The 26352-nt window shown below is 57.7% G+C and overlaps 2 protein-coding genes and 1 long non-coding RNA gene across 3 annotated transcripts; all 3 read right to left on the reverse strand.

The window, feature by feature from the left end:
- Positions 1–3364: 3364 nt before the first annotated feature.
- On the reverse strand, positions 3365–5328 carry Lrrc10b (leucine rich repeat containing 10B). The gene has a single exon (XM_027944661.2). It carries the CDS (start codon positions 5326–5328, stop codon positions 4450–4452), a length of 879 nt encoding a protein of 292 aa, XP_027800462.1. The 3' UTR covers positions 3365–4449.
- Positions 5329–11896: 6568 nt separating this feature from the next.
- On the reverse strand, positions 11897–14438 carry LOC139707054 (uncharacterized). Its single transcript, XR_011708661.1, has 2 exons — positions 14355–14438; positions 11897–13855 (listed from the first exon to the last, which is right to left on the reverse strand). It is a non-coding gene; the product is annotated as an uncharacterized lncRNA (long non-coding RNA).
- A 4411-nt stretch (positions 14439–18849) lies between these two features.
- Saxo4 (stabilizer of axonemal microtubules 4) lies at positions 18850–25858 on the reverse strand. The gene is made up of 13 exons (XM_071617038.1): positions 25750–25858; positions 25280–25397; positions 24855–25008; positions 23850–23978; positions 23266–23329; positions 22741–22853; positions 22268–22327; positions 22067–22153; positions 21716–21829; positions 21533–21627; positions 19686–19850; positions 19120–19202; positions 18850–18952 (listed from the first exon to the last, which is right to left on the reverse strand). Exons 1-12 carry the CDS (start codon positions 25856–25858, stop codon positions 19133–19135), a joined length of 1278 nt encoding a protein of 425 aa, XP_071473139.1. The 3' UTR covers positions 18850–18952; positions 19120–19132.
- Positions 25859–26352: the final 494 nt, after the last annotated feature.

Consider the following 26352-nt stretch of genomic DNA (forward strand, 5'->3'; position numbering starts at 1 on the left):
CCTGATTCCTGCAGGGTAAAGGACGGGAGAGCTCTGGGTCTGTTGGCTAGACCTGTGGCCTCTCTCCACCATTTTCTCTAGTTTAATTATTTAGGGTTAGAAAAATCTCTCCGACTCAAGAGAGCCCACGGCAAGTCCCATCCGAGGAGCCTGGGAAGGGCGGTCCTATCTCACGCCAGCCTGCGTGGCCTGCGCAACGATTTCCTCCCTCTGCTCTTGGAGTTCAGAAGCAATAATCCCAGCCTCCCTACACTGCCCAGGGGCAGCAGGCCTGCTAGTTCTCAGGGGACTTCAGAAGGGAGGCATTACATCTGTTTCAGACATAGGACAAAAGGAATACTGGCCCATTTCTGGTCACGTGTCCACCTGCTGGCCCCTGCCCCACGCTGGATTAAAGGGGGCCACACACTTCCCGCTCCCCAGCTCCTGGGGCTGGCAGCGGCCTTCCTGAGCTGCACTAAAGTTCCTCCACCAAAGCTGCCCACCTTCTCCCTTTCTGCCCCCTCCATTTCCTACAACCTGGTTTTAATGTTCCTTTTCCAAGCTGGTTGTGGGCTGGGGATGTAGCTCAGGTGTAGAGAGATTGCCTAGCTCGGGAGGCCCTGGGCTCCACCTCCAGCACCACAAAAGAAAGAAGAAAAAGAAAGTGTTTTTTTCTTTGGCTTCAGATCTCTGTTTCAGAGATTGGAGAGAGCCCTGGGGTCAGGTAAGTAGCCTCAGGGGCACTCCCTTGGCTGAAGGAGCTTCTATTGGGGCTCTCAGAGGACAGCCCCGTGGGGAGTCGGCTCAGGCCCAACCATGGCTCAGGGCCTCTTTCCTGGACTGTCTGTCCGGCCTTCCACTTCTTTGGTACATGTGCAAGTACCGCTTTCACTTCATTCCATCTGTCTTCATCCGCCTGCTCTGAGCGACCCGCCCACCCCTCCCTGTGCCTGGAACCGCTGCTCTCTAGTGTTTTCTTTCTCCTGCAAGACCCTCCTAGTCGACAGTGCTTCCTGGAAGACCGTGTCCTACTCCCCTCCCCCTCCCCCACAAAGGCAGCCAGAAGGACCTTTGGCTCGTGAAGACACTGCACTCCCCATGTCTCTTTCCCCGCATGTGTGTGCGTGCATGTATGTGCCTATGTGCGTGTGTGTTGTGTCTTGTTTAGATTGTGCGCCCCCTGGGCAGAGATCCCTGTCTGAACACATGTTCTATGTGGCACGCCTGGGTGTGCTAATAAATGTCCGTCTTCAGAACAACAGTGCCCGGATGTCTTGAGGAAGCTTTGGAACAAATGGTTGAAAAAGCCTGCTGGTAGTATTAGAGGCAGGACCCCTGGCTCCCAGGTACCTACCTGTTCGTCTTCCTATCCCAAGCCCCTGGGGGTGGGGGAAGCAGGGAAACGATCCTCCCTGTCCCTCATCTCCGCACTCTTCTGCTGGCCAGGAGGCCTGCTTGTCTGAAGGCTTGGGCACAGTGGCAGGGGTGGGGAGGGTAGCGACGGGCTGGAATTCTCATCCATTCCACTCAAGGACCTGATGCCAATCAAGGGCAGAGCAGCCCTTAGTGGTGTGGAGTGAGCACTGGGTTGGGAGTCCACACATCTGTTGATGGGCAAGTCACTTACCCTTCTGGCCCCGTGGCCACCACCTCCCCTGCTCTTTTCTCATCTCAGTTCCCACAGCCTTCCTTCCTGCTCTGACCACCAAGTGCCCTTGGCCTCTCCCCTACATCCCTTGCATAAACACAACTCTTTGGGGCTTCCATGCCCTGCTCCCCACCCATCTCTGACTGCCCCAGGACAATGTGGGGAACCACAGACACAGCTAGCCCTTCACCTCTCTATTTTCTCTGCTTCCCAGAGACCAATGTGGATGTCAAAGGAAGTTGTGGGGTGAGGGGTGCTGGACTCCTTCTACAGTGCTCTCTCCGTATCGGGGGAGGTGAGATGCCCAGATGCACCCTGCAATGGCTCCCTCAATTCCCTGGTCTCCCTCATTTTCTGTGGAAATGGAGACCCTCAATAGTTCTCTCAAGCCAGGCATCAGCACCTGCTTTAACCAGACTCACTTTCCAGAAGGAACTGGCTCCTGTTGTGGGGAACAAGTGAACAGCACACCAGGCCCTGACAACTCTCCTGGCTCTGGGGAGAAACAGCCGGGCAGCCCCCATTTGGCCAGCAAACAGCCATGGAGAAGGGTGCCATGCGAAAAGGGAGGGCTCTGTGTGCCTGTGATAGCCCCTGGGACACATCGCAGGGTCTTTGCTCTGACCTAGAGGGTGGGGACTTGGCAGGGAGGAAGTACAGGGAAACAGAGGAAGGAAACTTGGCTAATTCTGCATGAAAAGAAGGTAGATGGACACCAGAATGTTTGGGGTATTGTTCTGTAGCCTCATCTCTAAATAAACCCAGCTCCTTGTATACTGATGGAGAAACAGAGGCCCAGCCAGGCCACGACTTCAGTCAGGTCACTTAGTCATAGCAAAACTAGGACTGGAATTTCCCCTGTGTGACACAAGTTACAGGTCAAGAGGACAGTCCCTGGTCAGCTGCAGCTCCTACCCCACCTGAGTGATCCCCACCCTCCCAGACCCCAGAATGTTCTTGGTCTGCAGCCAAGCCCCAGACCCTCTTCCTCCGGTCTTGCCCACCTCTCCACCTCTTTCTGTCCCGGCACAGCTGTCACTCTCACTTGCAAGCTGACTGTTCCAGATCCAGGCCCAGACTCCTCCTTAACCAGGGCCCAGCTCAGTGTGCCAGCCCTGCTGACCTTTTAGCCCCATATGACATCAGCCCCTGTTGCCATGGTGATGGAGGCCTGCAGGATCTTCTCATGGGAGATGGGCCTCTAGGTTTGAGATTTTAATTTTCTTTCTTTATTTTCCCCCTGAACAATGAGGGGAGAGAGAAATGCCGAAACTGAGCAAAAAAAAAAAAAAAAGACTATGGAGGAGATAGAGGAAGAGGTAAATGGAGGATGCGATGGAGACGTGTAGTCTCAGCAGGAGGCGGGGGAGCACGGCTGAGAGAATACAGAAAGGTCAGCCCTGCTGGTGGGAAAACACCCAAGAACCAGGAAACTGAAAATTAAGCTTCAGAAAATCCAAGAGCCAAACTGAAAGAGGGGGCGAGCCAAGCCGAGCCGAGAAGGAAGTAAGTCACCCCAAGATGACGGGAAACCAGCCTTGATGGCTCAAGACATTTCTGAGCATTTGTTCCCCAGACAGGCAGGACACGACTTTTTGCCGGGGTCGGCCTGACACACAGCTGGGGCACGTGGATGGGGGCAGTGGGACCTGGTGCTCCCAGGGCTTATAAATAAACAGGCATGTGGGAAATGCACATTCTTTCTCCAAGAAATATAATTTATGTATACAGCCAGTTTTTTTTCTTCCTAAAGAAAACACTAACATGTGGGGCCACTGCCCCTGACAGTGTCCCTGAGTGTCCTTGGCCCTGGCCCCCTCCTCCTGTTATTGCTTGGATGGGAAAGAGCTGGCCCTGGGAATTGCAGAACAAGGCCCCTCTCCTCACCCCCTTGAGGCTGTCCCTGGTGACGGAGTGGAGGCACACAGTGCCCATCCCGTGCCCCATGCCGTGCCAGCCACACTGGCTGTGCCCATTTAAGGGAATGGAGAGTGCAGGCAGCAGGAGAGGCCTGGAGCAGCCTCCCAGGCACAGAGCCCCTCTCTTCAGTGCAGGAGGCCCTGGAGGCACAGTGGCTTCTTTTCAATCTTGACAGCTGAAGGCTCAAAGCTGTGGGAAAGGGAGGGAGAGCTCTCTCTGCCCAGCAAGAGTCCAGGTACATGCTGGGAGAAGAGACCAGAATGAAGGGTGGAGGAGGAGGCCCTGCCTTCTTGGCCCCATACAAATATTAGGGCGCCTGAGGAGGGAGCTAGGTATGAGGAGCCCTGGTGAGAGGTGGGGGCAGCTGTGGCCTTAGGCCTCAATCTGTCTCCTACTTCTATCTTGGGCACAGGCCAGGGCTCCCAGGCCCTGACCTGGGCAGCACCTCCCCCCAAGGGCAGTTCTACCCTACACAGTTCACCCCAGAGGTAGCAGCTCTGGCACCAGAAAAGGTGGGCCTAGGAGATCCAAACCCCAGGAGGGTGGTGGGTACCCTGGGCATCCAGATTCAGTGACTGATATGATTCGTGCGTGGACAGTGGTGACCCTGGTTCCAGGAGGAAACGGGCACCTGTTTTGTTGTCAATGGCTCTATCAGGGAGGAGACAGAGCCCAAACTTCTTGGTCTGAAGACTGCCCAGATCCACGAGGGGGCAGTCTTCTTATTCCCAGGAGTGTCTGAAGATGGCCCCCAGGCCTGCCTGTACCCAACAGCCAGCCCAAAGAGGCTTCTTCACTGCCCCAAGTAGGTTCCCACCCGTCCTACAGACCCAGGAAGCCATAGTCTTCCGAAGGCCGTCCTTCCAGAGTGACCGAAGCCCACCACCCAGCGCAGGGGTTCAGGTGCCCAGTCCTGGAGGGCCTTCCAGAGCACGGAGGTTGCCCCCCGGGTGAGCCAGGACCCGGGAGCCAGCGCCGCCTATGAGCAGGTCTTCTTCCTCCTCATCCTCAAAGGCCCGGGCCGGGCGCCTGGGGAGCGGCCGCGGCGTAGGCTCATCGCGCTCCGCCATGCGCTCCACGGCGCCTTCGCCCACAAGGAAGACCGTGTCCGCGACGCGCGGGGGTCCGGTGACCGGGTTGTGGTCGTAAGAGAAGACGCGCAGCGCGCGCAACGGGTGTAAGTCGGGGAAGCCTCCCAGGCGGTTGCGGTCGAGGTCGAGGATATGCAGGCGGCCCATGCGCAGCAGCGCTGGCGGGAACTCCTCGAAGCGGTTACCGTAGAGCCAGAGGCCACGCAAGCCCGTCATGCGCGGCAGCTCCGCGGGCAGCGCGCGCAGCCGGTTGTCGCCCATCTGCAGCGATTGCAGCGCCACCAGGCGCAGCAGCGGTCGCGGAAAACGCCGCAGGAAGTTGCCCTCGATCCAGAGACAGCGAAGGCTCTGCAGCTGCGCGAAGTCGGCGGGCAGTGCCAGCAGCCGGTTGCTGCCCAGGTAGAGGCGCGTGAGGCGCGGCAGGCGACACAGGCCGTCGGGCAGGCGCTCGAGTTTGTTGAAGTCGAGCGCCAGAATGCGCAGCTCGCGCAGCTCCTCGATCTCCTCCGGCAGCTCGCGCAGCCCGGTGCCGCTCACGTACAGCTTCTGCAGGCGGCTCAGCGCGCACACTGCGCTGGGCAGCCGCCGCAGCCGCCGCCCGCTCAACTCCAGCTGTTGCTCGCCGCTGCGCAGCTGCTCCTCGGCGTCCGACGGCAGCTCATCCGGCGTAGACTCCGCGATGCCCATGGTCACGGGCCCCGGCCGGGGCCGCTGCCACCACCACTGCCCGGCATCGCCCCGCCCCGGCCGCCCCTCGGCCGCCCCGACGGGGCCGGGACGGCGCCGGCTTAGGGGCCCCCCGCCCCGGCCGGCCCCTGCGCCGGGAGGGGGGCCGTGCCGGGCCGGGAGGAGGCGCCCGCCTGGGGCCGAGCGCTGCGCTCAGCCGCCCGCCCTCCGGCCTCCCCCGCTGCCTCTGCCAGAGGCCGACTGGCTAGAGTTCGCACTGACTCGCAGCTTAGCGACCCGTCGCCCTGGCAACCCCCGACGCGCGCGTGGCTGCCAATGAAGCGGAGGGAGGGCGGGGAGGGGCGGGGCCAAGGCGCCGCCCGAGCGGGGTCCCGGCGCCCGAGCCCGCCCCCTGCCAGCCAATCCCGCCCACCCTGGAGCAGGGACCAGCCGAAGGATCCCTTCCAGCGAGCCCAGCGCTGGGCAGGCGCCGAGACCCGACGTCCGACACCACGGCGAGCTTTTCGGAGGTTTTGTGCTCTCCCGGGCCGCGGGTCCTGGAGAAGGAAACCCTGGACCAAGAAACGCCAGCGCGACTCCCAGGGCTCAGAACAAAGAGCTCTCCAGGAGGGACTGTGGAGCGCTGTCACTGCCGGCCACTCAAGTCCTGCGATGTACGACCAGCCTCCTTGGGGGGTCACTTCAGGATAGTAACTCGGAGGGCTGTTGCTTTCTGCCCCTTTTCACATCTGAGGATTTGCAGGGACTCACGGCTTGACTCCGATGCCCGCCCCATACAGTCCACTGCCCAATAGCTTCCTCCCTGGTGTACCCACACCCCGATTTCCTGCCTTGTTCGATGCCCAAGAACTGTGGGTATCTGCGATAATCAAAAGCATGGGACAGGTGAACGGCTCTGAGAACCCCCAATGAGGTCCAGCCTCAGTCTGAAACTTCTTGCGCATGTTCCCACCAACCGCCATTTACCGTGCTTCTCGCCTCCCAACCGGAGACCTCCTGCCAGAGGTCCTGGCCGACAGGCGCTGTCCGGTTTACTGAGAGGCTATCATGGAACCAGCGCTAAAAGCTTTGCGCTGAATCCTTGCCACAGCTATTACCCCAATATCAAAGATAAAGAAACTTAGGCTCAGAGAGGTTTGACTTGAGCTAGTTGACTGTGAGCTGGGTGACCCGCCCAAGGTCACCCACCTGGTGAGCTGCAGGGATTTGAAGTGAGGTAGTGTGACTCAAGAGCCTGGGCTTTTAACCATATACTACCGGCCATAAATGGAATAATGTCACTCAAATGAATGTTTCCCCCAAACAGAACCTCTGATTCTCAATGCAAAACTACAAGGAAGGTGTTATTAATCCCAAGGGAGCAACCTTCTCAAGGTCACATAGTGAGGAGAGGTTGCTAGGTGGGAGCAAGTTCCATGCCTCCTCCATCGGGTCTTCTCTGGAACCCGTGGGCCGTGTCAACTGACTGAACTACAATCTCAGGGCAGCACCCTGCCCTCCAACCTACCCCACTTCCTTGCCCACTGCAATTAAAATGTTTAACATTTAAGAAAATGGAAGCTGGGTGGGGTGGCACGTGCCTAGATACCCAGTCAGTCAGAAGGCTGAGGCAGGAGAATGGCTTGATTCCAGGAGTTCAAGACCAGTCTGGGCAAGATAATTAGACCCCCATCTCAAAAATAAAAATGTGGGGGTGGGGGGAAGAAGAGGAAAAAAACAGAAAAGGGAGGCAACTTTACATCCAGGGAAATGTGTAGATTCTAAGGGTACCACTGGATGCATGTTAACAAATGTACATATTCCGAGTCACATTTCATCACCCAAGAGTTCCCAGGAACCTCTTCTACCTCCCACAGGCAACTATGATTATGACCTCTATTATCAGGGATCAGTGTTGCCTGTACTTGAACTTCACCTACATGAAGTTGTTCAGCACACACTTTTGTTCCTGTTGACTTCTTTTGCTCTGATCATTGATGTGTGGAGGAACCAACAAACGAACAGGCAGAGCAACAGAGGTGTAATGCGTGAGGAGGTGCAGAGGCAGGTATTGGTCTAAGCCAGGAACCTGCCCCCTCCACCCCGTAGACCCTCATCCTAGGAGAGGCTGCCAAGATGAAGTTGGGACCAGAGCCACAGTAGGGGACCCAGGCCAAGAACGAGCAGAGCCAGACCCCAGACCTGGGATGGACAAGGATTCTCAGCCCCAGTAGGAGCGGCCTCAAGCTCCTCTCAGATCTGCTTAAGCCGGGGTCCAACTCTCTCCCTTCTGCTCCGAGGTGGGCACCTCGGAGACCAGAAAGTTGGGGAAAACCCAGCCAGACTGACGAGATGAACACAAGTACTCCCCACCCCTGCCCCCCAAGCAGCTTCAGCAAGGGAACATTCGCTGTGGGGGAGGAAACACAGCCATCCCACCCTTGCCACCTGCTCGGGGCTGGCACTCCAGCACCAACCAGCCCTCTTGGGCACAGGCAGCAGCCCACATGAGCCCCTGCTTTCTGGTACCAGTCTGCCATAGCATCCCTGGGCCGGGAGCATGCGGGTCCAGCCCTCTTCTTTCCCAAGTCTTTGTCTTGCTCTCGGTAGATCCTGTACCTTCACCCCCCCACCGGGCCCTTCTCAGTGGGTAAAGGTAAAATGTGCTGGCGTTCCCGGCCCACGCAGGCTGGCAGCGGGGCAATCATCGTGATGAATCACACTGGCACCGCGGGCGCCCGGTCCTTGCCGAGGCGTCACTAATGAATTAGTTTCACCCTCAGTACGGGGCCTCTCAGCCTTCCCCTACTCCCCAGGAAGGCAGGAACCGAGCCCAGCAAAGAGAGTGCGAGGAGGAGCAGGTCTCTGACAGCTCCAGATACGGTCCCAGGCCATGCCCTCTGCCCACTCACCGCAAAAATACCCAGTGTGTAGGTCCTCCAGGTCCTGGGAACTGCCTCCCTGCTCCTAATCATGAGCGAGAACCATCATGCCCACCCCCAAATCTGTGTTTTTAAATGAATTTTTTTGAAATACAGAAAAGGTACAAAGCTCTCTGTGATAAACACCCCTGTGCTTGGTCTCCAGCGTTGACAATTGTTCACATTTTGTCATACTCGCTTTCAATCTCTTTCCTTTTAAATAAAAGAAAGAAAACAGCAACGTAACACAGAAGGTTCCTTTGATTTCCCCCTCCATGTCCCCACAGGCACCTCTGCCTCTTCCCCACTGACCCTGCCAAGGCCACTGGGATTCTTCCTTCCTGCTCTGGGGCCAGGACCACTGGCTGCTGAGACTTGAATAAGAATCAGGGAATATTAGCCTGGCCTCTTAGAAAGCTAGGGCTTGAGCCTGTTAGAGCCAATCACAAAATGTCAGAGCAGGGAGGGGGGCTTAGCTCTTCCCGCAGGCCACTGATTTAAATGTCTATAAGAAGCTTGTCCCAGAAAAATGCATGGAGGCAGGTTCTCACCCAACAATGTGCCCTTTCCCCAGGTTCCTGGTCTCCTGGAAGTCTAGTCCAGTTCCCTCATTTGGCAAAAAGAAAAGCGATGATGTCCCTTTATACCACGGCCCCCTCCCCTTCTCTGCATCAGTCCAAACTTGAGTACCTTAAATCTTTCAGGTTTGTTCAGCAAACATTGAGCACCTGCTTCTAAGGCTAGGCACTGGGGATATAGTGATTATATTAATTATAAAACTGAACACTGCAGACAAAAATCCCAGCCTTTGTGGATTTATATTCCCGCCAGTGGAGATAATCAACAAAACCCACCAGTCCAGGGCTAATCAGGCTGTGGGGGACATAAGGCAAGGAGGAGAAAGGAGGCTGGGAGAGCTGCCCTTCAAAACTGAGTGGCCAGGGGAGGCCCCTTTGGGAGGACAGCATTGAGCCAAGATGAGAGAGGGGAGGTAAAGAGCCACTGAAGAAGTCTTGAGAGGGTGTGTTCCTGGCACAGGGGACTGCGGCGGGCAGGAGGGACTCAGGGTGGCCCTTGAAGCAAGAGGTAGCAGATGAGGTCAGAGAGGGAAAGTGAGGAGAGGGTGAGGAGGGGGAGTGGCGCATGGAGGCCGGTGGCCTTCCTGAAGACTTCAGCATTGAGGGTGAGGGGACTTTGAGCACAGTGCACGTGTCCTAACAAGAGCCTTTGGGCTCAGCTTCAGGAACAAGGCATGCGCGCATGCTGGGGAGGCCTCTGTGCAACCCGGGCCCCTCTCGTCTTGTTCCCTCCCACACGATAATGATAGTTGTCATTTACTGAGCACCTCCAGGTTGTCTAATTTACCCTTCATCACGGCTCTGCCAGGCAAGTACTGTATTCCCCACACTCCCACTCCACAGATGAGGAAACAGATTCAGAAGTTAAGTCACTCGATCGTCACCCAGCTGGTAGGAGGCTAAGCTATGATTCAAACCCAGACCATCTTATTGCGAAACCAGGGCTTTTTCTATTAGGTCTCAATGATCTTCTCAGCTGGGAGAAATTAAAGATACCACCTAGAGTGCCCCTGCCCTGCAAACAGCACAAACATGTCCGAGAGTGCCCTACTTGGAGTTTTGGATGTTGCTGGAGAAGTCGAGGGTGGCTGAGAGCCGTACCCCTCCCCTGCTCCATCCCAAGTCCCAGGGCTCAGTGTTTGCCTACCTGGGGGAGTGGGGGGTCCTGGAATCTGCAGGGCAAGGCTAGGAACCCCCAAGTAGGTCCAAGAGGACAGAACAAAAAGGTTCCCAAGTCCAAGGTCACCCTATGCCTGTGATCTGGGCTCAGGGTTCATCTCTTTACAAATTCCAGGCACTCTCCGGCCCACTTAGCCCCGGGACCTTCAGTGGGATGTGAAACTCACTGGCTGGCTTAGCCACTACCAATCTGCTCCTCCTACGCCACCCCCTTCCAGAAACCCGAGCCTACGTGTGGCTTGGGATCACATTCCTCTGGAAACCTAGCTCTGGGAACATGAGAGCTGGAGTAACAGAGGCCAAGGGAGTGTATGGAAGGGGAGAGGCCGCGTTGGTGCCCAAGGCCAAACCTCCATGCTACCGACAGGAACCTGATCATCCTGAGGGATCTGGTGAGCCCCAGGTTACAAACTGGATTCCAGGTGACGTCCCTTTCTCCTAGGAAGAACTCGCAGCCGTCATTGCCAGCAGCTGCCCTTATGTTACTGTCTTCCGAATCAGTGGCCAAGTATGGAAGGGATTGTTTACTCAGAGAATACAGACCCAGGTTCCAACTATGATGGCCAAGGACCCCTGGACTAGTCCCCCGCCCTCTGGCAGGGGCTGCTGAGGGTCACTGACTTCTCTTTTCTATCTTCCCTTTCTGAACACTGAGCAAAACTACTTTTCCCAGACCTGGGGGGTGGTCCCTTGGGAGGAGCACTGAGTCAATCAGTGGACGTGGGCAGAACTGAGACCGAAGCGTCAGTGTGCAAAATTCCATGTTCTTTTACCTTCTGCTATTTTAACAATGGAAAGGAACCTGGGCCCCTGAGTCATCACTCCGATAAGAGCTACCTGACCCACTTCAACTGTGACAAGAATACAAACTAAATGTTTAATGTGTTTAGTTGTTTAGACTTGGGGGCTGTTTGTTATAGAATCCACCTGGACTATCTAACATAATTCCTCTCAGTTCATCGGTTTCTTTCCAACCCAGGGCCTTTGCATATGTTGGTCCCTCTGCTTGGCTCACACTATCCTCTTTAGTGTCTTCTGCTAAAACCTCCCTGTCTCTGAGAATCCTTCCAGGATCCTCCAGAGTATGTCAAATCCCCACGGTATAGAAATTTGAGTGCCTATTTATTTTTCAGTTATAATTAAATAATTAACTGTGGACTCTTTGATTGAAGGCTGTTTCCCCTATAGATGTGAATTAAAGAAGGATAGAAAGGGGCTGAGGTTGTGGCTCAGTGAAAGCGCTTGCCTTGCACCCAGTGTGAGGCACTGGGTTCCATTCTCAGCACCACATAAAAATAAATTTAAAAAATAAAGTTGTTTTTTTTTTTTTAAAGGATAGAGACTTTTCTCCTACATGTTCCTCTGGGGCCAACTAGCCACTGAGTAGCTCACCTTCTCTGCTAGTGTTTTATTGTTGTTGTTTGTTTGTTTTTGGTGGGGTGGTTATTGATGGTCTTTTTCTGTGTTTTGTTTTTTGGTGTTTTTTTTTTTTTTCAGTACTAAGAATTGAACCCAGGGTGGTCTACCAGCTACACACCAGGGATGTTCTGAGTTACATCCCCAGCCACATCCTCAGGGATGTTCTGAGTTACATCCCCAGCTTTTTCTTTTTTTGAGACAGGGTCTCACTAAGTTGCTCAGGCTGGCCCGGAACTTGTAACCCTCCTGCCTAGCCCCCCAGAGTGGCTGGAGGTTAAAGGCGTGTGTCACCAGGCCTGGTTTCACACAATATTTTTAAAAATTTGAAATTAATATTTAAAAAATCATGATAAACAAAATATTGAAGTTTGAAATAAAGACCAGATCCATACGGTATGAAGCCCTTACTCAACGAGCGTGGGGTTAAGAAGAAACAGCAGTAATACTAATCCTGTTTTTGTTTAAAATGTTGAAGTTTTGTTCATCCTGAAGTCTTGGCATTCATTTTTATTTTTAAAAAATGATTGAATCAGGTGGTGGGGTTGTAGCTCAGTGGTAGAGGAGCCCCAGAATCAAATCCAAGACACACACACACACACACACACACAGATTACATCAAACTATTACTTGATTATGAAGTTGTTGTTGTTTGCACTTTAAATATCATCCCTGAGGGGCAAGTGCCCTGCTCCCTTCACCCTAGTGCCAGGTCTTCCATGGGCACATCGCCCCTGCCCCTGAGGGATTAGCATGAAACAACAGGGAGATAAGGTTTTGATCATTTGAGATCATTTGCGGGTATTAACCATTGTTCTTCTAGACAATTTCCTTATATCCATTCTTCTCCATTCAGATGCTAAGTTGGCTCCCTCTGATTCCTGCTCTCCATGGGAAAACCAGAACAAAGAGTCAAACCCTTGGCTCTGAGTTGCAAAAGAGGCTTTGAAACCCAGAGCTGAGACTATAGCCCTACAAGAGCCGGGTTTTGAAAGAGAAATCTTTTTTGTCAGTCCAGAAGCCTTGCTTTGAACTTGAAGAGCAGACAGCTGATGCCCTAAGCCCTGGTGAAGGGAAGCCTGCGTCACCACAGAAGCAAAGATCCCACCCAAATCAGAGAGAGGCTTGACCTGCAGGTGGGAGAGAAGGGACAGTGTCACAACCCTCACACAGATGTGGGCCAAAGGGGGTCTAGGTGGCATGAGAGAAGCCCCTGGGTACACTTGAAGGATGCTGGGGTCAACGTGCACCTCCCTTAGCAGGTGTGTGGCCTGGGGACGGAGAGGCCTCAGTAGATGGAAGGTGAGCTAGCCACCTGCCCCCCGACACCCCCGACTCCTTCCACACCAGTGTCACAAGGAGGAGAACCCAGAATTTCTTTTTTTTTTTTTGTACTGGGGATTAAACCCAGGAGTGCTCAACCACTGAGCCCCATCTCAGTCCTTTTTCTTTTTTCTTTTGAGACAGGGTCTCTCGAAGTTGTTTAGGGGCTTGCTAAGTTGCTGAGGCTGGATTTGAACTTGGAATCCTCTTGCCTCTGCCACCTGAGTCGCTGGGATGACAGGATGCACCACAGCACCTGGCGAGAACCCAGAAATTTCTACTCCTCCAAAGTGGATGCAGGTATGGCCAGGAGCAGACTGGTGGACCGAAGGGGTGCACAGTTCTGGTTAGGCAGCTGCAGAGTTGATTGCATAACCCTGGCAAACAGAGGCCAAAGGTCATAGTGGCTTCTGGGCAGGTACAAGGAGGACAGGCGTGGATGACCAAAGGCCACAAAGATCACACAGGGAGGGATGCAAGCTCCATGGAAGTTGTGCAGCTTCCCAGAAAGAAGGGGCAGAACTCCTGAACGGACTGGATTTGAGTCCTTAACGGCAGAACTTTCATTCAAAGGAGACTGTGTTGGGCTAGAAGTGTCTAGATTGATGAATCTGTGCTGTCAGTGACGGTCCCAGGTATCAGGAACTCGTAGCTGGGTCAGGCCTCTTAAGGACAGGTGTCTTTCCCATGTCTCATGAAGGGTCCTTCAGATCAGTAATCCCTGCCAGGTGTGTACAGCACTGGACTCACAGTCACACTCCAGGGCCATCTTAGTGATGGCCCCTATGTGGGAAGGACTTTTGAATGCTTTGGGCCTCCCAGCATCTGAAGCCCCTTCTTCTACTGGAGAGTCCCGCCTTCCAGCGCAGAAGCTGAAAACACTGGAAACTCACTTTCCCAGCATCCCTTGCAGGGTGGGTGCAGGCATGTGACCTGGGAGTCACTCCCCAACATACCCACCCTCAATTCTGAATTGGAAATCAGCACTGCCGAGAAGAAGAAGGACCATCTGGGATCCCTTCCGAGGACAAGTGACGGGGAAGCCTGGCATCTTCACCAGCCCAGGTCCATGGGGTGACTTTGGCCATGTTACTGGCTTGGGTACCCTCTAAGCTTTGTCCTTGGGTCCACCTGAAGACGATATAAGTGCCCAAAGTCCTTTTAATAAATTTCTCCTCTGCTTAAATTAGCCAAAGCTGTTTTCCGTGACTTGCAGGGAACTCTGATACCTAAGCAACTGTCACTCAGGCAGCCACATGTTCAGCCCCTCCCCCACCCCACCCCCGCCCTCCCTTCCTCCCCCATCCTCAGGAACAAGTTTGCGTTCAGCAGCACCAGTCTTCTGTCCCAGGTGCCAGGCCCATGAGGAGAACGTGGCTTCACAAAAAAGGCTGTCATCACCCCCCCCCCCCCCCCCCCCCCCCCCCCCGTCACTGGGCCCAAGGTGTCCTAGAGTTTGCCCCTAACACAGCTCCACCCCATCTGAGGTCAGGTAGGCCAGACAGGTGCCTGTCTTACCTGTTTACCTGGGGACCTCTGAAGGCACACTCACACAAACACACACATACACAGACACACACCAGCTCTCATACTCCTTCTTTAGCAAAAGGAAACAAAGTCCCCTTCTTACCATGGGCTACAGACGGGAAGCTTCCGGGCCCCACTGCTGCCCACCCCAGACTCCCAGGCAACCGAGGTGAGGGGCGGATCCTCATGTTCAGAACAGAGAATGACAACGTGTGCTCACTCAGTCGAGTGGCTTTGGCCAAGTGGCTTTATCTCTCTGGCCCAGGATGACCTGGTTGTCACAAACGTCCTCCTAGGGGAGAGTTTATGACTCAGAGAACTCTCTTGTCAGAGCCTGCCTGCAGCAGCCCCTGCCAGGCCCCAGGTCGGGGCTTCCTGGGTCGGATTCCTCCTGTCCTTGTTGTTCCAGGGAACGATTCCTCAGGAATGGAGGGCTCTCCAGATGGTCAGAGAGGAAATGGGAGAAGCAATTCAGAGTTTCACCCACTCCATCTGTCTGTGCCCCAGCCCCACCAGCCCCAGCCTCCCCATGAGGGCTTCCCACCACCCCAGCCGCCTCCGGTTCCCGCAGACAGATGCCTTTAAACACCCCCACTGTCCACCCCCGGCCCCTGGGAGCCTTGTTCTCCCAGCTGGACAGCTGTCAGGCCCATGAGCTGATGGTTCTGTGCCATCATGTGACCCAGGCCAGATGGTACCTGTCAACATCAGCTGCCACGGTACCATGACGAGCTGCAGCCTCACACATGTCCCCGTGCGTCAGAGGTGGGTGCACCAGTCCCCACCCCTGCTGCCCTACCATCCTTCTGGACCCCACACCCACATCCCTGCCGTCAGCACCCCTCCCACCTGTGTCCCCAGCCCTCCTCCCCCAGAGGGAGGCCCTCCTGTGTTCTCACTGCACGAGGTGAAGGCCCACAGAATATTCTCAGCACCTGGCAGGCGGTGGGAGCTGCAGAAAGGTTAATCATCATCTCTGCATACCTAGAAAGCTCCCTGAAATATCTGTGGGAGGGGGAGGGAGCGCTCAGCAGCAGCTACGAGAGTCACCAGCCGGAAGGGGTGACTCTGATGAACACTCCAAGCTGGTTACTGGGTAAAGGGACAGGCAGGCAGCTGCCAGCAGGGCCTGGCAGAGGGTGGCCTTAGGGACGGGGTGGCCAGGGCCGCCCGGTCAGGCTGTGCAGATTGATCACCCACCAGTGATCAGGGAGGTCTGCTCCCGGAGACAGAGGGGCCCATCCAGGGCCTCACAGGAGACAGAGGACAGACCTTATGACATCAGCAGTGTGGCTTGGTCAAGCTCCCATCCCATTTAGGCCTGTTCCCTCTGCTCCTGCAATAAAATAACTGTCCTGCTCAGTACTCTGAGTGTAGCATCTCGTGTCACCCTCAAGGCAGGGGCTGCTCTGAGCCCAGAAGCTCAGAATGGTTAAGTGACCAACTAGAGGTTGCATTGCTGGCTGTAGAACCTACCCGCAGGTTGTGGAGCACTGGGGTTTGAACCCTGGCTGACTCCAGAGCCCAGGCCTGGGACACCAGACGCTGCCACCCGCCTTGTCCTGGAGAGGAGAGCTCCCCGGTGGGGGGCCAGGCTGCAGGCTCAAACCTCGGAGGTCCAAAGGGACGAGGCCACTGAAGAAGGAAGCCACAATGCACACCCCTCACCCGGCTCCTTTCTCAGAGCTGTCCCCAAGGGGCTGGCGGCTCCACTTCTTTCCGGACTGCTTGTCACTCATCTCTGAGCCATCACACCGCCCCCTCTAGGGCCTGCTGAGAAGCAGGAGCTCTCCTACACTCCCCTGAGGGCTCAGGGCAGGAGGGTGACAGGGCCAAACCCACGCAGCCAGCCAGTCCCTGTCTGGGGCTCAGTAGCCTGAAGAGCTTGGGGAGGCAGAGGACGCCTCAGCACCGCCTTGGGGCCTGTAGGGACCCAGGTTGGAATGTGAAGTCCCTCAGGCCACCACAGGGAGCTGGCTGGAGTTGGTCAGAGGTGGGCAGGTGCCATGTGAGGGAGACCAGGAGGGCACGGTGCAGAGAAGAGGCACACCTGGGCACAGTAGGGGTCCTGCGGGGCCACAGCAGAGGCAGCTGGGCAAGGGGACACTCAGCAGGGTTCCACTGCCAGCTGCAGAGGTGCAGGGAGCCCGGCTGACTGACACCTTGGTCAGGGCGGGTGATGGTCAGAAGCCCACACCGGACACCTCCTCTGGCAGGCAGGGCTGTCCTTCCTCTGTGGAACGTTCACTAATTCCAAAGGTGCCAGGCGCTGTCCTGGGCTATGGAGTCTCAGCTGTGAACAGGACGGTCACTGTATGTCCCCTTGTTGAGCTTCCTCATCGGAAGCGGGGTACGGAGAGGATCCCTAACATGGTCTTCAAGGCTTCCTGGAATTGGAGCCACCTGCCTTCTTTGTGGGAGCACCCACTTCTAGGCTCACTGTCCCCTGTCCCTGCCGTGCCTGGGGCTCATCCCCCTCCACTGTCCTCACCTGCACACCCCACCTCCAGGGACAGCCCCACCCTCCCCTGGAGCCCTCCCCTCCTCCATGAGGATCTGCCCTAGTAACTCCATGCACCGTGGTCCCAGCAGAGGCCAGGGCAACTTGGAGGTCACCGATGCCCTACCAGATGCTGCCACTGTGGCCAACCGGCCCCACGCCACCTCCTCATGTCTGCCTCTGAGATGGGGAGGTCCACACCCGCACCAGGCAGGGGCTCCAGGACTGCAGTCTCGGCCCCTCCTGGACCCTCTTCCTGGCACCCCATGTCCTGGGCCACCCGTCCTCACACAGCCCCCTGCTCTGGGTGGGCTCAGGCCTCATCGTGAGGTGGCCCAGCTCTCGTGACCTGGAAACCGGGCGCAGGACCATAGAACAGGGTGGGGCTGGGGACGTGTAACCAGGCTCCGGTGTCCCCGACACCATATCCCCTGTTGGCCAGGTAGAAGTAGGATGAGCAGGAAACTCGATCTGAGAGAGGACCTCTCCGGAAAGGAGAATCGGAAAGTGCGTGGGGTGGGGTGGGGTGGGAGGGGTGGTGTGTGTGTTGTGTCTCCTCTGCATACACTTCTGGTTTTTGTGTGCCCCTGTCTGTGCATGCCTTTAGGTCTCTGTGCACACACACGCATATGTGAGCGAGCATCTTGGCTCTTCATGTGAATCTTATGTCCACATATGTTCGTCCTGGGTGTCTGTGTGTGGTGGCCGAGTCTATATATTTGTCTGTTGACACATACGTGCCTGTGCATTTGCGGGAGCTGTCTCCGAGGGTCTGTGCCATTTTTATTTGCATTTGTGTGTTTGCAGTGGCAGTGTGGACTTGTGTCTTTGGGCAGGGAGGGGCTGTGGGATCCCCTCACTCCCACTGTCACTCTGCCATGGCCAAGTCATGGCTGGAGCCCAGCTCAGTCCCAGGGCTGGTGACTCACCCTCAGTGTTGGGGGTATGGGCCAGCAGGTCCCCACCCACAGTCTAAGGGGCTGTCGCTGGGTCCTGAGTCTGGCTGGGTTTGTAGCCCAGAGACTCTATGTCCTCGAATCCCCTCCTCCAATGCTGGAACCATCTGGGGCCACCCACAGCCCACATGGAGCCCCAGCTAGGTTGCGGACAGCCCCAGGCCTGCCACTCAGGACTGCACTGGGTATAGCTAGTATCCAGGGCCAGCAGAGCTGCTCCACAGACACCCACTCAGGAGCCGGCTGGGTGCAGGGACCCTGAGGGCCCCTCTGCACACCAGGCTGAGCAGCAGGGCACAGGGGCAGCCCTGGCCCTGGGCTGGTGTCATATGACCTCAGCAGCTCATGTACCCTCTCTGGATCCAGGCTCTTCATGTACAAAATAAGGGACTGGCAGGACCACAGCATTCAACTGTATAGTTGCGCACTGCTCAAAGGCCCCTGGTTGAGGGGACAAAAGTGCTGAGAGCCGGCCCAGATCATGCCTTCGGGTCTGGAGGCCCCGGTGCCAGGCCGCAGCCTGTGGAGGAAGACATGTAAATATTTCCCACAGACGCTGGCTCAGAAGGGCCTCTGCTCAGGTGAGGCGCACCTCTGGTGAACGCCTTGTTCTCTTTCTCACAAAGGGGCTGCCTTGCTCCGGTCACTTGGTTGAAGGGAAAGAAGCCCCAACCCTTGGGATCAGCACCCCCATCCCGGGCCGGTGTCCAGTGCCCTTTCTTTTCAGACTTGCCTCCGTCTCAGAGACACATCCTGCCACTCTCCCTTCCCTGCTACACCCTCTTCAGAAGCCATCCCTTGTGGGACCCAGGAGGGACGCGGAAGCTCTGTCCTAATCTTCACCCCTATTTTGTAGACCAGGTAGCCAAAACCTAGAGAAAGACAGCCACCTGCCTCTCGACTACCCCGCCCTCCTCCACCTCCCTCTCCCCGTCCCCTGGGGTCCTGCCATCCACACTTAACCACAGGCAGCACAGAACGAAGCACCCCATCTGTTGAATCATGTGACTCACAAGTTCCAACTTGTGGAGCCCCTGACTCCAAATCCAGCGCTAGCCCCACCCCCACCCCCTGCACCCACTGCTCCCGGCTCCCCCTCCCCTTCCAGCCACCCTGACAGTGACCATGACACTTGTCTCCTTCAGTGTTCTTTATTTCATCAGGAAAGTAGCTAGGGAGGCACTGTGGGGGAGGGGGTGGGGACGGGACAGAGGCTTGACTTCTGTCCTGCGGGGGTCCGTGAACCTGGGAGGAAAGAGCAGAGGCGAGGCCCTGACCCCTGGGAGGCCCCCCGATCACCCACCCCCACTCAGGGCTCAGGTTCCCAAAAGGTTGCTTGACCCGGGCTTGGGCACGGGCGGGCCCACACTGCCCCCTCACGCAGGGAGAGGTGCAGGTGGCTCGGGCCTTACCAGAGCCTCTGGCTCAGCTGGACGCCGGGTAGTGGCTGCTGTGAGGTGTGTCTCGGTAGAAGGGGTCAACTGAGGTCAGGGTTCTGCAGGGAGACAGGAGGACAGTGGGAGACAGGGGCCCTGGGATCTGGGCCTTCTCTTCTGCGGGCCCCTCCCAGGGAGCCTGAGAGGACGCCAAGCCTGTCAGGGCGGCCAAGCCACAGACACTCGCTGCCTGCCAAGTCGGCCTTCTGTTGCGAAAGCGCAGGTTTTGAGGAATTGAGCAGCAAGGAGTGACCGGAGAGGCAGAGCCTCCGTCCATTCATCTTTGGATGCATCTTCCACTGCCCCTGCCACCAAGGGCCACGCAGGGGCCAGGGCAGCAGCCGTGCAGAGGAGAGAGTCACTGGACAGAGGAGGGAAGGAGCCCAGGAGGGCAGGAGGACAGAGGCCAGGGGCCAGGATCAAGAGGAAATGGCCTCTCAGAGGGACGGACAGACAGACAGAGGCAGGTGTCCAGTGCCCTGGAGCTGGCCTGTAGCTGGCCGGGACGTGAGGAGGGGAGACAACTGGGATGGGGGTGCTACCTTCCCACATGGGGGTGCAGGCGCCTCAGGCTCTCTGTGGGATTGGGAGTGGCCTCCATGCGAGTGACCGGCTGGTTGAGTGCATAGCCTCCCATCTTCTGAGGCTGGATGCTACCTCGAGTCCAGCCTTCCCGGTCCAGACCCTTGGGGATGTTCTCAAAGTACCTAGAGAGGAGGGGGCTCTTGTTGGCCTCCCACGGGCCTCTACTCACCTCCATGGCCTCTGCAGGAATCTCAGCCCTCGGATCCCTCAGGCCTCCTTGCCTCTGCCTGTGTCCCCTGCGCCTGGTCACTCGAAGCCCTTGTCCACGTGGAGAACTCTCCCTCAGGAAGCCTGCCCTCCCACCTCTGGGGGTGGGGGCGTCCTGCCTCACCTCTTCTCCCTGGGGTCCTGCTCTCCTCCCATCGAATCCCATGCTCACCGAGCCCTGAGCCAGGCTCTGAGGGTGTCAAGCCCTGCCCTTGAGCTCAGAAGAGGGGGTACAGATAGGTCAGTGTGGAAGTCAATATTTAATGCCTTGGGGGGTCCAGGTGCACAGGGTGGACCAGCGTGTGCCTGACACCTGGCAGGAGCCCAGGAGCAGGCAGGCGGGTGGACCAGCCCAAACTGCTGGATCCTTAGGAAGGGGACATCCACCTCCCCAAGGGCAGGCACATAGTGGCCCCTGACACCCTGAGTGAGCCTCTGCCCCTCCCCCTGGACTCCTTGGGAATTAGAGCAGCCATTTGCTCCAAATCTGAGCTGGCGTCTTGTCCCAAGGGGAGGGATTTAGCCCAGGGCTTCCAGCTCCATCTCTGGTCTCTGGGCAGGGCTTCCCCTCAGCTCCTGCTGAAGCTGTCCCTGTCCTCACCTCTAGGTCCTCCCCCTGCCCCGGCCCGGCCCTCCTGACCCTCCTCCTCTCTCCCCTGCTCACACCCGTAACGAGGACCCTGCCTGGCACTCAGGGCTCGGTGAGAACCTGACATGAACGGATCTGCGAGGTGTCTGGAGGCAGGAGAGGTGGCTTGAGGAGCAGGGCTGAGGGACACGTGTGACTGGATCAGGGGTCTGGAGAGGGGGAGCCTGAGAAGAGAGGGCATGGTGGGGCACTTGGAATACCGAGGTGTTGGGGGGACAGTATGAATATGGATGCCACTTGGGTTTCCCGGCTCAGAGATTTTGTCCCCCAAATTACTCTTCCTTTATTCCACTCCTGTCAATGCCCTCTGTATGCAGTGCTGGCCCCGGGAGGCTCCCCCAGGGCGCAAGGGCCACTTCCTCCTGGAAGCCCTCCCTCATGCCTCTCTCCTGCCCAGGGAGCCCTGAGCCCATCCGCCAGGCACTGGAGGTAGTGTCTTAGTAGCTGCTCTTCCTGCTGACCCCTGTCCCGTGCCCACCAGCCACCAGCCAGCCTTCCACTGTCTTGCTCTGCATCTCTCAGAGAACTACCCTCAGGTTGCTGGAAGCTGCTTCACCTGAACAGAGAGACATCTAGCCTCTACTATTCCCTGTGACAGCCTGTAGCAGTGACTGCTAGACGTGGGGTATAAATACCCCCACTCTCTTGCCTTTGGGCTGGGAAAATTCCGAGCTGTGTGCTTTGTGCTGTTTTCCAGAGTTTCCCCATGGGGCAGCTGGCTTTCTAACATCCCCATTACTGGAAGCCTGCCCTCCCCTTCCACGTCCCCTTCCCCACCCACCCAGTAAAGTGCCTTGCTCTGGAATGCTTGGCTGAGCGTGTCTAGCAGAGCCTGCACTGATTCAGGGTTGCTCTTCTCCCCCAGGCTGTGAGCTCATTGCCAGTCCCAGCCCCAGTCTTCCGGTCCGTCAAATGGGTTTCAGCTTTGGGCTGGGAGGGGGGCCTCACCCTTGATTGTAGGTGGTCAGGTACCGGCTATCCCTGTCGGGGTCATAGGAGCTCCGGACATAGGTGGGGTTGTTAAGGCTGAATCCTGTGGGCTCCTGAACAAGAGGGGTAGACAGGGAGCTGTGGGGTCTGGAGGGCTGGGGAGGGGGACGGGGAGGGCGGGCTGGGCGCAGCAGGCCTCACCTTGTTCCCCACGGCCTCGCGGCCCAGCAGGGCAACATTGGTCTGTTGCATCCGCTGTGGGGGCTGGAATGGACGGTGGCTCATGCTGCTGGGTTCCGGGCTGGGAGGGGGCACCTGCAGGGGGCAGGGCCACAAGAAGGCAGGCTGGGGTGGCCAGGCTGTGGCAGCGGGGTGGGAGGGGTGGTGGCGGAGGCACTTCCCCCTCCGGCCAATCTCATTTGCCTTGCCGGAACACACCTCTCTGTCCCAGCCCCAGGTCGCCACCCTCCCTCCTCCCCAAGGCCTGTGCTTCCCAGGCCTCTGAGCCTGGCCCCAACCCCAGCTCCTCCAGGAAAGCTCCCTGTCACTCACTCTGGGGTTCAAGGTCCTTTCATTTGCTCTGCTGTAGCCTGACTCCCGCTCAGAGCCTCTGGCCAGCACAGGCAGAAACTCATTCCCCTGGAGAGAGCAGAGCAGCTGTGGGCACTAGAGTGTGGCTGTCCCTCCCGCAACTCCCCAGAGCCACACTAACTGTCCCCACAGGTGTCCCTGACCTCCCTCGGTGCAGCTTACATGAGGGTGAGTCATGGGGAGGAAGTCCGACTTGGTGACACTCCGGTTTGAGAGGACCACCTGGAGGGACCCACAGGAGGAGGGTCAGCCCAGCGCAGGAAGCCAGCCCCGTCCGTCCCCCCCACTCAGCCTCCTCGTCCCCACGTCCCCACTGGCTGAACACGCAGCAAGACTCGGCACCCAGGGGGACTGCTGGGATGACTGAGGAAAGGCAAAAGTTGGGGGAGGAGGGGGAGGACATGTCCCTGAATGGGACCCAGCAGGAAGGCTCTTGTCTGAACCTGGCGCTGCCCTTGTGCCTCCCTGGACCTCAGTCTTTCCATCTATGAGACGGGACCAGAGACGATTTCACCCAGGCTCCTTCACCTTGTGTTGGAACCCAGGGCTGCAGCTCACGGTTTTTTGGAAAACTGGAAACGCCCCGGGGGCAGGGGAGGGCCTCCACCCCCCTGAGACGCCAGCAGAGAACTCACAGGGTCCCCGGGCCTGGCCTGGGAAGGCGGAGGAAAGACCATCGGGCTTTTGGCCGCGTCCTCGGTGAAGCCGGTCTCCTCCTGGGCACCGATTGATTTCTTCTGCAGGAGATCTGGAGAGACAAGTCCCCGTGGGGCCTGGGTGACCTCCCCACTATGGCCTCTGAGGCTCAAATCCCGGCAGGAGGAAGTTGAGAAGGGAGGACACGGGGGTCCATGAGCTCCAGGGTCCATCCAGAGAACAAGAGAGGAAGGCCGAAGGGAGGGGCAGTGCTGAGGGCAGCAGGCAGCTCTGGTCAGGCCCAGGACACTGAGGTCAGCCCGGGTCGGGGGACAGTTCCCTCAAGCCACCTACCTAGTTGTTCTTCTTTCTTCTGCTGGTGGCTTCTGAGACCTAGGCCAGCACCAGATCGCCCTCGGTGGTCTCTCTCGGAGGTGGGGGATGGAGGTGGGGGGTGGAGGTGGGGGATGGTGGTGGGGGATGGAGGTGGGCTACGGGGCAGACTGGCTCAGACTCGGGCATACCTGGCTGCATGGACGGCTCCTTGAGGTACTTGGAATTGTACTCAGAAGTCATGAAGCGTGGGCCCTGGAACACAGGGTGGAGCATTGGGGGACACAAGGCAGACCAGGGCACAGTGGCTATGGGTGGCAGTGGCACTAGCTTTTGGGTTGTGTGTGCTCCCGTGGGCCTGGGAGGGGAGCGCGTGAATAGCTCATGGGCCATCAATCTTTCCCTGACAGTGCACCAAGGTGTCTGAGATCTTCCCTGTTCCAACCATCACTAAGTCCCATACCACCCTCAACTTCCGGAAATGAGCCTCCAGGGACCCCGAGGGCAGGAAGGCTGCGAAGGGAGGAGAGAGGCTGAGGGTTCCGGGCACAGGTGGGGCCAGGGAGAGGAGGGGACCGGGATCATCATTGTGATGCTGTGTTGGAAATGTCGAGTCACAAATCCTTTGTCTCTTGGTGCCTGAGCCCATAGGTGACCAACTTGGGGCCAACTCCATGGTGACCAGAGCAGCACTCCCCCGCAGGGGGAAGGAGGGGTGGGGCCTCCTCTCCCAGCCCCGCAGCCCAGGCAGGGCCCGTCCACTCAGTCCACTCACATATCGCGAGTTCTCCCAATCCGGGGAGCCCCTGCCCTGCTGCTGGTGGAGCAAGGGGACGTCCTTGGGCTCCAGCCCTGTGATAGACTGGGCTCCATGATCCTGGGTGTCAAAATGGACCTTCCTGACCTGGAGGAGGGAACACCAATGAACTTCCCGGGCAGGTGAGGGGCTGGCCATCACTTCCTGACCCTGATTCTGCCCGACACCTGCAGAGTTCCTGCTGGCAGCCAGAAAGACCCCTTATAACGAGCCAGGTGTCCGTCCTCCCCAGCAGCATTGCTATCACACTCACTGAGCCCCACGTCCTGACAGCAGCCCACAGGGCCTTTGCACCTGCTGTTGTCACTGCCTGGAACATTTCCCTCGGATGGCTGCAACTGGAGAAGCACCAGCCTCCCTCAAGTCTTTCCAGTGTCTAGTACCAAGCTGTCCCAAGTCCTTCCCTCCTGCTTTCTCCCTTCTCCCCTGCTGGATGCCCCCTGCTCTCATCACCTTCCAATAGAAAAGAGATGCTCAGGGCTGGGGGTGGGGCTCAGGGTTAGAGCCTGGCCTAGCACAATGGAGGCCCTGCGCTCCATCCCCAGCAGCACGCACACGCACACACATGCACACGCACACGCACACGTGCAATAGTGATGATCAGGATAGATTGGTTGGTAGACAAATGGATAAGTGCTCAGGTGCTAGGTGGTCATGGTGGTGACATGAGCGATGATAAAGTGACTTTAGACACAAACAATATGGGGTGATAAGGACAATGGACCATGGTGGACCCTGAGGGTGGTGGCAGGGGCTTGGACGGGTGGAGGGGATGCTGGTGATGATCAGGACAGAGGTGGGGATGGTGACAGCATCCCCACAGGATGGAAGGAGGGAAGTGGAGGGATGAGGTCTTGTCGGTGCTGTCCCTGCCTTCTGGAAGGACCCCCCACCCAGCCTCCCGAGCCTGTGGGCCTCTCCGCTCGGAGCTCTGCCACCTCCTGGCCTTGGCCGGGCACTGACCTCCTTAGTGAGGAGGCCTGCGTTGGGCTTCTCACGCCCATAGGCAGAGGTCGTCTGGTACATGTTCCAGGGTAGTGGTTGAGTGCCATCAGGCACCTCCAGGGGACAGTAACTCTGACTGGTCACGGACTGGAAGTTGCTCCGGGCTTGTTCCCTGGCAGGGGACACAAGCGGAAGCTAGGCCCCCCACGGCCCCCTGCTCTGGTTCTTTGGAGGCTGGGTTGCTGAGGCCCAGAAGCTTCTCCCTCCCTCAGCCCTCTCCCAGGCACCCTACAAACATGCTGGGACCCACGCTGGGCACCAGGCCTCGGCCTGGCAAGGCTGAGTTCCCGTCCTGGGAGCCCGGAGCGGTTCGATTTGCTCTGACATTCCCAAGAGCTAAGTCCAGCCGGGCAGGAGTGGGAGAGGGAGTCGAGCCGACGTACCCCATGGCGGGGCTGTCCAGGGTATCCAGGTGGGGCTGGTAGGAGACCACAGGCTGGTAGTTTGATTTGTAGCCAGTGCCTACATGGCTGCCCATCCGGGGCTTAAATTCCTCCCGACCTGCCGGGGTGGATGAGAGAGACAGGTCAGCAGAGTGGGGGAGGAGGGGGCAGGGCTTCTAGGCAGGACCAGTATAGCATCCCCCAGGAGCCCAGGGTCACTGTGACAGGGGAAGCCTCAGTGTGACCGAAGCTGGCCCTTCAGGTCTGCGAGAACAGCAAATGGGGTGGGGCCAGGTCAGCGCGGCAGAATCACACTGTCAGAACGACCAGGAAGGGTCCTCGGAGGGTTCAGGGGATGGATCGATTCAGGGTAGACGGTGGCTCTGCAGTGTGACTCTCCCACGGGCCGTTCCTCTCTTTGAGGACCCCTGCCTTCCTCCCCACTGTCCCGGAGGGGCTCCTGCACTCACCATAGGCTGTGCAGTAACTGGTGGCGTAGAATTTCAGGGGGTCCGTGCAGCCCCCTGAGCTCATCTTCACATAAGGAGACACAACACCCAAAGGGAGTTTTCCCATCATGATGCTGTAGGGCAGGGCCCCTGAGGGCCTAGGAAGGGACACAGGAGCCCCTCGTCAGTCCCCAGTCCAGACCGGGAAGACAGGCCCCCAGAGCTGACCCCTTCTCCCGGGCCTCAACCTCCCTCTGACACCCACACCCCAAATGGAGAAAAAGCAGAGCTCATCGGCTCTTGTTCCCTGTTCCATCTTCCCAACACCTAATGGTCAACTCTTCCCATTCCCATCTTACAAGCCGGGAAACCTGTTCTAAGGAACGAGGGATCTGGCCATAATCGGTGGCCGAGCCAGGATTCAGACCTGGGCTTGTGACTCCAGGCCCCTGAAGTCATCCCTCATCTGCGGGAATCCTGGGCCACCCCAGCTCCGACACTCACCGCCAGGCCCACCTACCTCCTTGGCTCCCCTTCAGCTCCCTGGCCTTGCCCACCATCCACTGGAAGTTGGCCCTGCTCTCCTGGGGTGAGCAGTAGTGGGCCCCACCCTCACCTGCCCTT

Source organism: Marmota flaviventris, chromosome 9, assembly GCF_047511675.1.
Source record: "Marmota flaviventris isolate mMarFla1 chromosome 9, mMarFla1.hap1, whole genome shotgun sequence".
NCBI lineage: Eukaryota > Metazoa > Chordata > Mammalia > Rodentia > Sciuridae > Marmota > Marmota flaviventris.

Bases quoted from the DNA above. Each gene is read 5' to 3' on its own strand.
- Lrrc10b (XM_027944661.2), bottom strand. From the start codon at position 5,328: ATGGGCATCGCGGAGTCTACGCCGGATGAGCTGCCGTCGGACGCCGAG.
- Saxo4 (XM_071617038.1), bottom strand. From the start codon at position 25,858: ATGATGGGAAAACTCCCTTTGGGTGTTGTGTCTCCTTATGTGAAGATG. The intron at 25,009-25,279 runs GTACGTCGGCTC...GTCCCCTGCCAG, and splicing joins CTGGACAGCCCCGCCATGGG to GGAACAAGCCCGGAGCAACT. The intron at 23,979-24,854 runs GTCAGTGCCCGG...TCCCTCCTCCAG, and splicing joins CAGGCCTCCTCACTAAGGAG to GTCAGGAAGGTCCATTTTGA.